Genomic DNA, 12397 nt, shown 5'->3' with positions numbered 1-12397 from the left:
CTTTGTTGCCCTTTTCATTATAGTTTCAGCTCTTTACATTTGTTTAAAAATAATAAGGATCCTCTTTATGTCTGGCATTATACTGGGTACATCAGAGAATACAAAAGGATTTTTTCCATTCTATGCCTTCCAGGAACTGCTGAGGTCTCTTACACGTGAAAAAATTAAGAATAATTATCCAAATCTCTGAATTTCCTCAAGTGAAACGAGGATATACTCATAAATCTAAGTGAAAAGAGTTCACCCCAGACTTGTGAAGATGCTTCATTCCCATTGAGTCTTGATATCCCAACTCATTAATTTAAATGATGATTATAAAGCCTGTTTGAAGGAGAAAGTAGTGGCTCGTGTAATTGAATTAATAATAGCCAAAAAGTGGAAACAGCCTAAATGTCCAGCAACTGATGAACATGGATGAACAAAATGTGGTATGTCCATACGATGGAATATCATTTGGCCATAAAAAGAAGTACTCATACATGCCGCAACATGGATGAACCTTGAAAACTTAATGCTAAGTGAAAAAAACAGACACTGAAGGCCATGTATTATATAATTCCATTTATATGAAATGTCCAGAATAGGCAAATCCTTAAAGACGGAAAGTAAATTAGTGAGTGCCAAGGGCTGGAGGAAAAGGCAAATGGGGAGTGACTGCTAATGGACGGGGAGTTTCTTTTTCTAGTGGTGAAAATGTCCTGAAGTTTGATAGCTGTGATGATTGCGGGTGTCCATGAATATACTAAAAATCACTAATTTGTACACTTTTAAAAGGGTGAATTTTACAGTCTGCAAAGTATAGCTCAATAAATGAAAAATAAATGTTGTAGAGCCGAATGAAAAGATGTTGAAGTGTGTGCTAGAGAAATGTAAAAGCCAAACAAGTGATAAAGGAAATTCTTTAGAATCTTAGGAGGGGTTGTCTGCTTCTGAGAGTGGACCCATCAAATAGGTGACAGTAACTTACATCCAGGAGCAAACAATCCCCTTTGAAGGCCAGGAGGTTCTTTTTGTTTGGCAACTATTTTTATTAAGAACCTAACTTGACAATGAGTGACCCCCAAAATTTTGCCCTGGACATCTGTAGCTCCAATCACATTTCAGTTAAAAACTGTTTGAAAAGCAACTGAAGTTCAATGAGGTGAGAACCACACATGAAACGATAACCCATTTCATTTGGGATGCAAAGTTGTCTCCTTAATGGGAAAGTCCTTTAAACCCTGGAAAATTTAACATTAAGAGTATAAAAATGATAAAATAACAAATCTGCAATATTAATACTTTCGTTTCAAGTATTTATTAAATTTAGGTCAACCTGGTACGTTCACTTTGTAATTATAATTTAAGATATAAATTATTTTAGAATTGGCCTCCTATATGGAAAGGTATTGGGGCGCCTGGGTGGCTCAGTCACTTAAGCACCCAACTCTTGTTTCAGCCCAGGTCCTGATCTCATGTGGGCCCCACATGACCAGCAGGGAGGCTGCTTGAGATTCTCTCCCTCTGCCCCTCCCCCCACTCTAACACACTCTGACTCTCTCTCTCTAAAATAAATAGATCTTTTAAAAAAAAAAAAAAGGTATGAGAATCTAGTTAAGCCTGTAAATAGTATTATAAAGTACCAGAGCTTCAGAGGCGCCTGGTGGCACAGTCAGTGAGCATTGGACTCTTGGTTTCAGTTCATGATCTCAGGGTTGTGAGAGCATCGGGCTCCGTGCTCAGCGCAGAGTCTGCTTGAGATTCTCTCTCCCTCTCCCTCCGCCCCTCCCACTCCCATTCATGCATGCTCTCCTCTCTCCCTCTCAAATAAATAAGTCTTAAAAAATAAAAAAAGAAGAAGAAATACCAGAACTTGAGAGTCATTGAATTTATAAGTTTAATTGAAGAAATGCTTAAGAATTCTCGCTGGGGGATAAAAAAAAGACTTCTTAACTACTTGAGGATATTTTGATTATTACACTCTAAATGCTGAAAAAGAAGATTGAATATATTAAATTTATAAATGGAGTTTTGAAATGTATAAAAGTGACTAATTAAACTAAGTTTATAAAAGGACCTAAACTGTATCCAATATCCTGAATGTGTTGTTAAAACTTACCAGATCTACAGACAGAATGGTAAGAGTTTTAAATTGAATATAATAGCTGCAGGAAAAACTGGGTTTTAGACATTGTATATTTAGTAAATTGTACGTTCCTTTTTAAACTGCAAAGTAACAATAACTAGTATTGCTCTGCACTAAGAGCCATGCTTAAGGACACCAAAAGCCTTAAGCAGACAGGCCATGGATCCTGTGCCTTGGCTATTTCTTGGTGGTGTTAGGAAGTCTCCACTTAAAAGAAACCCAGGCTGAACACAGAGGGGTAAAAATATGGCTTTATGACCCTTCCGCCTGCTAGACTGCAATCCCAAGCCTCTGAAATTATAAGTGGAGCCTGGCCAGGTTGGAAAAGCCAACTCCTCTGGCTCCCTACAGTATGAGTGGGGACGAGCTGGTCTAGCAAGTGAGGCCAGCCCCCCAAGTCCCCTCCCGGGCACTGCTTGTACCCCTGCTGGACAAAGCCAGAAGCTGCAAACAGCATTAGCCAGAGATTGGCAAAATTTTTTTATTTTTTATTTTTTTTGTAAAGGTCCAAACAGTCAATATTCTAGGCTTTGTGGAACATACTGTCTCTGTGGCAGTTACTCAACTTTGCCGTTGTAGCGTGAAAGCAGCCATAGACAAGTGAGTAAGCATGGCTATGTTCCAATAAAACTTTATTTTCCTGGGTGCTGGAAGGTAACCAACAGTGGCTACTGTGATTAAGGTCCCTTCTACTTTTAAAGTTTCTTCTACATTAAGACTTCCCCTAGAGATGACAGGAGGATGTCAGCTGGGTGTAAAAGTATGAGTATTTGTAGGCTGATTCTTTCCACTTGTGGATGGAGGCACCTTCGGTCGGACCAAGAAGTTGGGGCAAAGGCCTGCATGGGGGAATCACTGCAGGTTCTGAGGGCCAGGTGGAATCCCGGGAGTAGAGGAGATGCTCTGCAGGAATACTGGGTATCTTCTATTGGCCCGCCTCCATACCTAATTTCTCCCTCTCACAGTGGTTGTCTGATAAGCAAGCTTTTGGGATAGGAGAACAAAACAAACCTTACAGGCATATCAAAAAGAGAAAATAGATGTAATTTGTTCTGTAATTCTAGGTTAGCAGATGAAGCAAAAAACAGGAATGCTTTTCAGATTCTAGCTCCTACCACCAAAGCAATGGGATCACTTTATTCAGCTCTTCTGGAACACACTGACTTCTCCTATGCAGTGGAAGATGGGGTTTCTGTATAATTATTGTCACAACATACAACATTGTCCACACATCAGACATTACTGATTGGACAAGAAGACTTCTATTAAGGGCGAGGCTCAATCACCGGTCATAACCTGCAGGCATTTGTCTGGTTTTTAATTATTCCAAGGTCAGGCAGGCTGCACTTTGCTTAAGAAAGAAGCGATCTTACCATAACTGCACTTTTATATTACCCCTAACATTCTTGAAATCAATCATCCATTATAGATCTGCACTCCCAAAGTAATAGTGTGGTATTGGTTATGATCAAGGTGTTGTTTTCTGGTTCCTTTTCGTACTCAGTAAAAAGTGAGCAAAATCTGTTCTGTGTCGTAATATCTTTGGGACTATGGCAAATTGGTTTTACTTGTATTATTTATTTCTGCCTTTAATGATATATTTAGTACCTTTCTAAGGATTTCAAAATCCTGCAAGAAGCACAATGAAAAGGGGAACAGCTGGTGCTGCTTTCTCTAGACTAACCTTTCTTTGAACGAGCTGCCAAGAATGCACTCGGAAGAATCTTAATGATGCCCTGCCACTTTATCTCCAGACCCCATCCTGGGGCCATGGCGTGGGCAAAGTTCTCTCTGCCTTGGTGAAGGCTACCAAGTTAAGCCTGCTCCGTCTTCTGCAGTTAAGACCACAAAACTGGAGGCCCCTTGGCACACTCACATGCGAGATGTACATATTGGGCATGCCGGTGAGTGCTTGACAACCGACTCTCAAGAAAGAAGAAAGTCTTGGTTTGTTGCACTTGCATATTTCCATGGTGTAAATAATTCAGACCCTGGCCAGTTTCTTGACTCACAGAATTTGATGTCTTTGTGCCTGGAAGGTGGAAAGAGAAGGGGCACGATCAGCATTTCCATACAAATGTCCCCCCTGTGTAACATGGGCCTACAACAGGTGAATCTGCTCTAGTGAATGAACTAAGGAGCTCAGGTGAAGATGAGGCAAGTTCTCCCTTTTTGACAGTCATGGACAATATCCTACAAAATTTCACTTGTCAGTCAGCTCTCTTAACATCATTAATCGGAGCCCTAGAGTACGTTTATCATCTAGACCATCCTGCTAACCAACGAGTTCAAAACCCGTATGAACCGGTCTCAAAAAACAGAATTCATATAGTTACTTGAAAAATAACAGGCATGCGATGGACATGTTGTAGATTTAAAATGACAAGAAAGCCACAGTGGCTCCACTGGGTCGGAGAGCTACTGAGTCATGGTCTCTTGCATCGTGCTCTTGCTTGCCTGTCAGATCCTCTGCCTGTCACATCCACAGCTGCAGCTCTCTTTGCTGGCTCTCTGTGTTTTGCTTGTGTTCCTCATCCAGTGTCCCTGTTGTCTTGTCTTACCTGCTGATTGATCACTGTCAGTTTGAAGGAGCTGAAGTTGTCAGCCAGGACTCCTTCATGAGACTCATTCCTTTTCCAGAGATGAAAAAAGAATGTGCCTTTATTTCAAAAGTGTCTTTGAACAGTCTTCTACCAAGGTACTTCTTTTTCAGTTTGACTGACATTATTTTAATACTCCTCTCTCTCTCTCTGTTTGAATCCATTGCTTTTCTTCCAGTTGAAGTATAACCAGGGGCTATAAATGAGTGAAAAAGCCTTTAGTAAACTGCGCAGTATTAAACCGTCTTCTGTGGTCACTAAAAAGCCGGGGCCGAGGGAGCTTGTAATCTTATAATACAGATGATGAGGACAGCCCCCTCTCCGGGCTCTTGTCTCTGTCTTTTGTTTTACCGTATTCGGCTCTAATTGGTGGAACCCCATACATGGGCAGGTGGAGCGCTGGCACAGGACACACTCGCCAGTTGCGTTCAGAAAAGTGGTGGTTGAATGAATGAAGTTGTGGAAACCAACTTTCAGAGCTCCTTGTACTGATCTTCACCCTACCGTAACCCACCGCAACCACCCTCAAGTTAAGAGGGGTCCATTATAACTTGCTAGTTTTTTTCCCCAGAGGGAGTATGTGTTGGTGGGTAGGTGGGGAGCTAGAGAAGTACGGGAAGAAAGGATAGCCAGCTTCTGTCTCCAGTGGTGAATGTATGAGAAAGCAAGCTGAACCACGCCAGACAGGGCGAGAGATACCCGCATCAGTACCACCCCAGGTGGCACTCTGGACATGGGAGGGGGTGAGGCATTTTTAGTTACAGCTGTGACCGGTTGGCATCGAGTTCACTAGAACTAGGGGCGACATATTGTAATGCACAGCACAGTCCCATGCAGTAAAGAATTGTCCCACCCCCTAACCCCCTTTTTAATGTCTTACTACACACTCATGTGGGTCAAAGCACGGTTTATAAAAGTGTCTGAGCTTAGAACTTAACTCTATGTCACATGAAAACACTAAGTCATCCCTTTTGGACTGTTCTCTCCCCTGCTCCCCAGAGTATTTAAGGGAAAATGAGGCCAACTCTGGGCACACACTACGTACATGCTTTAATAACAAAAATGGGAAAAACAAGCAGTTATTGTTATAAATAAAATGAGATTTGCAGGCCTTTAAAAGGGAAGACCTATTACTGCAGTTCAGAAACTATTTCCATGACTTCCAGAAATTTAGTCACAATAGGTCTGCAAGAATTAAAATTTTTGCTTGTGAAGTGAGGGCAAGATAGGGAAATTGGTATCATTGCATAACCCCATTAGAGGTCCTGCAAGTAGGAAAGGATGATTATTTCTCTACGCAAACATAAAGGACATCTCCTACCCGATTTCACAGCTGCCACAAACGTGGGCAGCGAAGCGATGGTGCCGAGCTGTCTGTTCTATGAGGACTCTACAGTGAATGTGATGTGGGAATCAACAGAATGCAGTCACGCACGTCACTCCACAGTGGCATGAGTGAAGGAGGGCTCTGATGACATAGCTAAAATAGGTTGGCTACTTACGGTGGCTTTGTTTTCCTATCTCTAGGGTGGACACATGGCCACTAAAAATGCGCACTCTCTGTGGCTAACCCGAAAATAGCCAGCTGACTGCAGGTTGCCAGGCAGCTGGATTCTGATGTCATTGCCCCGAGTGCCATCTCTAGAAGCCAGTGTGAAGCAGTCACCTCCTCCTCATTCCTGCAGCTTCCAGTGAAGCATAATATTTAAGCGGCCGACTAAGTATTCAAAACATATGATTTATGTTGGTCAAACTTAAACGCCTTATTCTTTAAAAGTATACATCAACATTATGAAAGGACAAAAGAAAAAAAAAAGACATGGCAGACAAGTCAAATGTGACTGTAATTCATATCTTAATACTCTTGGTTTCGGCTCAGGTCTGGTCTTGGGGCCGTGGGATCAAGCCCCACATGGGGCTTCACACTAGGCACAGAGTCTACTTGTGATTCTCTCTCCCCCTCCCCCCACAATTTCTCATGTGCTCACACACTCTCTCAAATAAATATATATTAAAGAAAACTAAATGAAAATGTTCACCTAACAGGAAAAGTTCAAGTCAGAGCATGAGGTCTCCATCTTCCCCTCTCTTGTATTATCCGCTTTGTTTTTAGAAACCTGAGACTCTGGGTAGTGAAAAGCTGTGTTCCAGCAGCAGTCACTCACTGTGCTTGAAACTCACTGACATGCCAGACTAGTTCTACAGTCAATATTATAAATGTAGCTGGGGTGGAATCATTTGGATACCAGTTGGGGGAGTATGGCAGGGTGAGTGAGGTACCCACGGGGGTTACAGATCCAAAAATCTCAGGTTACGCGGCCATATTTGTCAGCTTAACACCATTAGGCTCCTTTATCTGGTGACCACCCTGTAATGGAACCTTCCATTTCCTCCTCATGTTTCATATTCAGCAGGAACAACTTCTGAAACTACCTTCAGACATCTTTATTATCTTCCAAGCATCTTTACGCAATAGTCTATATTTTCAGTTGCCTAGAAACCAACCTAATGAATACCTAAGTCCTTTCTGGTTTTCTGTGTCTGGTTCGTATTGCAGAATATCACAAATTCTGTTCTGTGATTACTTAAATCTAACATTGTTTCCAAATTAGCCGTTAACATGCCGCCAGAATCAATTCTGTGAATTTTTAAGCAAACCATTTGAAGGAGTATTGTTTGTAACATGCACTTACTGTGTTATGTTAGTCTTTTTCTTTATTCTAATATCATTGAATTTCTTCCCACCAGTCTTCTTTCAGTTATTGGCAAGACTTAAAATGATGTGAGGTTATGAAATGGGGCAAGGGTACAACTTCCTTCATGTACCAGATCTTGGATGTTCCATGCCATCCCCTCTTGATGAGAGGCATTATTGATCAAATACTGGATTCTATTATAGTGCAGTCTGAAGCCCTACTTTGTGGGAGAAGCAAGGAGCCCGACGTCTCTGGTTCTATACTCTTCAGAGCAGCTAGCTCCTCCTTCAAGCTGTAGCCTTAAAGCCGGTCCCCACCTGACCCCCCTGCAACTCTTCTCTCCCCCTGCTGGCTGCCGGCCTCCCTCGGTCTGCTGACTGGCAAGCCCCCGCCCTCGGTGGGGCAGAGCTGGTCTAGGGCTGGTTGTTGCACAAGCAATTTCAGATTCTCTTGGAAGTGAGTTGTTTTCAGTGCTCTAAAGAAAAGAAACGAAAAGAAGGGAGTTTACATTTTCTATAAGGAAGAATCCTCTTAACAACATGATTTATAAAATACCTTGGGCAAACACTGTTCTGAAGTTGTGTACCCATTTTCTGATCGGAAATGAGATTTTCATTACTTTTCAGAATTAAAATTAATGAGAGTCCTTCCATCTTCACAGGGCTTTTTTTTTTTTAAGTGCAGTATTTATTACTAGTTTGCAGACATTTACAGAAGGACTTCAGAGACACACTCAAACTATAGAATGTTAGTGTAATTGTGGTTCCTAAATTAGCACGAAACCTTAGTATTTCTTACATATACCTTCTTGTTCCCATGGGGAAAAAGTACACATAGTTTAAAACCACTTTTGGATGATGTACTTCTGCTATAGTCTGGTCCTCACGATGATAGAGGCATTTGGAATGGCGTGTGGTTGAGACACTTTTTTTTTTCCTGGGTCTCGAGTACTGACTAAGGTAAGACCTTGGAATTTGCCCTGGGGATTTAATGAAATCTGTTGACCAAGAATGTCTTTGAACAATGATTCTTCTGGTGTTGCTACTCACTGTACTTTACGTTCGTAAAACCTCCCTGGGCTGTACATACAGTGTTCTGTTCCTGTGCGATGTAGTGTGGGCAGGACCGTCACTGTACGAGCTTTGTGTTTTATCAGATACTTCTGGAAGACGTAACAATTTGATGTTTCTTCACAGTCTGGAGTTGGTAATCCTGGACACTATTAGTATCCTAGCCACTCTGCTAAGAATGACTTGTGACTGGTTTTTAAGATAGCAACTTCTCTACTCACGTACCAGTTAAAAGGTTGTGATTTTTACCTCCCTGAAAATTCAGGACTAGGAGAAAGAGAAAAAAAAAAAAGTGGGAGGCTTTATGTATGTATGTATATGTATATGGTTTAAATATGCAAACACACACACATACTCAGGTTCTATCCTCTTTCCTAAAATTGCTTTCCCAGGTCTCAAAAATAGAGACTAGAAATTGAAGGGAGAGAGAGAGAAAAGATCATGTAAATTGTAAGTTGTTGGGAGTTTTTGTCGTGTATGTGTTTGGTAGTCAGAATCACTCTGAGTCATTGATGGAGCGCACACTGTGGGTTGTCACCAACCGCGTGGGTTAGCAAGGGGATGTGGCGAAAGCTGCTCTGCTGGTAGTTTTGATTGAATTGAATCTTTCTGGTGCCTGCAGGGCACTCTGCCCTGTGGGGTAGTGAATGTAATTCTTTCTTACACTCCATCGGACCTCCCATGCTGATACGTGTATGGGTGACACGGCTTGCAAGCAGGTCACTCACCCCTAAAGAAAACAGTCCTGGGTCACAACATATAACCCACATTATCACAGCAGCTGTGGATGGAGTTCTAGAAAGTCCTCGGCATCCCAGTTCACACACGTTCTCCTTGAAATCCTGCCAACTTCATCGCTGGCAAACGTTTGGAATTAGAAAGGTTCTGATATAACTAATAACATATTTATCTTCTCCCCCTCCTTAAGGTCAAAAAATATTTTGAACTTGAACCACTTGCACGTGGGAAACGCTGGATTCTGCAGCCCTGCTCGCTGGAAGACGTGGATGCACTGAAAGACAGCTTCTCTCAGCTGATAAATTTGTTAGAAGAAAAAGACCATGAAGCTGTAAGAATGTGAAATCTGGCACAGAACACGGGTTCCCAAAGGCCTTGAACCTATCATGTTAGTTTCTCATTTTAATTTTATTTTGGTATCAAGACTTTAATGGCTTCAGTGTCTCTTTTCCTCTAGTTATCTCAGACTCTCATCTCTCTATTAAAGTGAATATTCTGTAAATCAGGTGAATTATCATCGGCATTAACGTCAAGTACACACTACTGAGAGAGAATTTATTCTCTGTTTACCACTAATTACCTTCGCCGCATGTCTCTTCCTTCTGTTGTTCTAAGCAGCTCTTCTATACTCTGTGCTAAAATGGATGGAGTTCGCGGCTCACAGAAATCAAATCCCTTATGAAGGACTCAGGGAGACTCAGAATCTTGACTCATTTTCCCTGGGTTTGGGGGTGGAGCGTTATGTGACTGGGGCTCCTCATTTTATGTCTGTTGTTTCCAAGATCTCTTGGGGGTTTTATTTTATTTTGTCATATTTTATTCTTGAGTTTTTTGTATACAGGCCTTATAGATTATGAGAGAAAAATGAGCAACAAAAACTTCAATGAATCACCTTATCAGAGAGGAAGATCCTGCCGAGATAAAATTCACGTGAAGAACTTAAAGCCAAGATGCATAATTTCCTTGGTTCCATCTGAAGTCTCACTTCCCTCTTGTAAGAGCAAAAACTCCGTTTTTGAGACAAGAGAGAATTTAGGCATAATGCATGCATGCATCACTGGTGACGATTTCATCGAGTCCTCAAATATTTTTTTAATGGAAAGATTCCCCTGCATAAAGTCAAGCTGCAACATGACAGAGGCATCTTTTTCTAAAAATCTTCAAGTGTCTGATTGAAAGAGAGAAAATAATTTTGAAAATAATAGATAAAAAATTTTTAAAACAGCCAAATGAAGTATAGTTTATACTGGCGAGGGTTTAAGCTGGCATGGATTTAACAAAGAAAACAAAGACAGAATCATCTGTATATTCATTCATTAAGTGCTAATTGAGTTTAACGGAGTCACTGATTGTCTCCAACGAGTAATTAAAGGTCTATCAGTATTCCTATTATAAACCTCTATTTTCAGGGGTTTCAGTGTGCCCTTAAAAAATGTGCTGGGGCTGCAGCAAATCGTTTTAGGGCCTAGATTCAGTCTTTGGAACTCTCTTATTTTTTTTTTTTCATTTAATTTAAATGATAAAATTATGTAGAGATAAATGCACAGTTTTACTAAGGTTTGGCACCTTTGACCTTTTCTAAATCAAGAATAATCTATGGATATTGAAGTTTATGGATGTAATACTCTTTGGCACATTTTGTAGACTTTTGACCACTTCAAACACAAAATGGCCAAATGATAGAAAACTGCTCCTTTCACCTGAGCAATAAAAACATGTTTGTAATTTTTAGGTAGCACAGACTGGTTCTCAAACACCACAGACTCGCACTGTATTACACGGTGATGTAATACCTTGTAATTCTCCAGAAGATATACACCATTCAGATGCAGCTTTTGTGGTTGAATCTTGTAGGTGGATTTTAATGAAATCATTACCTTTGAAACATCGACCACTTCTTTAAGCTTTTTTTTTTTTTCCCCATGGAATGGATCCAAAAAGATTCATATTCAATCTTGTCTACAGCGTCCTTGAATATTTTTTCACTGTGTAATCCGTGAGCAGCACAAAACTTTTATTCCGATGACCAGTTACACCATCCCTGCTTTCATTTTCGTTCTGTTGTGCTCATCTTCTGTGAAAAATAAATGATTATTAGGCGTTGCTTTCTCTGCAAGTTCATTAAATGTAGAATGTTGTCTTTTTAAGATACTGTGGCTGAGTGCTCCGAAGCCATCTGTTAAATGACTTCCCGTTGTCTGTGTGTGTGTTCATGTGTACGCCAGTGATGGGCTTCTTCTCAGACCCACGACTGTCTGCAGTGTCTCAGCCGTCAGAATGAAAACATTATCAATCAGTACCCAACAACAGCTGTTTTTGACAAGTTTCTGTCTGACGCCTAATGCTTTACAACTGTCAATAAGGCTCCTTCTTTGTCTGGCAGTTCGGAGCTCGCCGTCTTGCTGCTTCCGAGCGGCGTCCTGTCCTTGTAACCCTAGAATTGGCCATGTTTTGGAAATCCACTTGGGGGGGTGGGGAGGGGGTTTGGACGGGCGAGTGTGGGTGGGTGGTGGGTGGGTGGCGTGTGTGGACGTCTACTGCTACTTCCCTGTAAAGTGCCACAGGTGTCTTAGTTTGCATATTCAAATATTATCTAGCAAAAACAGTCTGTTATGTATTTCTTCACTTAGCTTCTTGTTATATTTATGGAAGTTACCCGGTTTTGTACCTTCTTAGCTCAAGCAGTTGCCTTTTTGTAATGGCAATTAATTTATATGACAAAACTTTGTATCTACTGTAGTTTATAGTATCAGTTGCTAATTAACTGCCATATTGCCCTGTCTTTCTATTAAAAAAAAAAAATCTTGTATCTATACTTAGAGGGTAACAGATTCATGTGGACAATTGCCAGACCAGAAGAACTTGTATTGTCCGTGATTTATATATTGATTTCCACTATCTTCAAATGAAAATAAACGCTGAGTAGAATTGATGTTTTCAGACTGACTCCTTTCAAGCTTTAGCATTTGGGAGTCCCAGATTTTTGTTTACATTTGTGTTGCCTGTTTAAGTCTTCAAAATAAGTTCTGCTGCTCTTGGGTCAAAACAAATGATTAATTCACATTTCCTTTGAAGCCATTGTGAAAACCTTAAAAGACAAAAAAAAAAAAAAAAGCAAGTGTCTTTTCCAGTTGGTTTGTCTTCAAGCTGCGATTTACTTTCATTGGA

The 12397-nt window shown here is 40.9% G+C and overlaps 1 protein-coding gene across 2 annotated transcripts in view; it reads left to right on the top strand.

The window, feature by feature from the left end:
- The window catches only part of ARL15 (ADP ribosylation factor like GTPase 15), a 411841-nt gene extending 399680 nt beyond the window's left edge, over positions 1-12161 (top strand). Inside the window, exons 5-6 of one of the 2 annotated variants that reach the window (XM_057312235.1) lie at positions 9420-9617; positions 10071-12161. In XM_057312235.1, coding sequence (XP_057168218.1) covers positions 9420-9572 — 153 coding nt within the window. In that variant the 3' untranslated portion in view covers positions 9573-9617; positions 10071-12161. Of the gene's footprint in view, positions 1-9419 lie in introns of both variants that reach the window. The other variant, XM_026510687.4, reaches the window with a different exon arrangement.
- The last annotated feature ends 236 nt before the right edge of the window (positions 12162-12397 follow it).

Source organism: Ursus arctos, unplaced genomic scaffold (assembly GCF_023065955.2).
Source record: "Ursus arctos isolate Adak ecotype North America unplaced genomic scaffold, UrsArc2.0 scaffold_15, whole genome shotgun sequence".
Lineage (NCBI taxonomy): Eukaryota > Metazoa > Chordata > Mammalia > Carnivora > Ursidae > Ursus > Ursus arctos.
The sequence above is the reverse complement of the archived record's forward strand: the minus strand, read 5'-3'. Positions and strand labels throughout refer to the sequence as shown.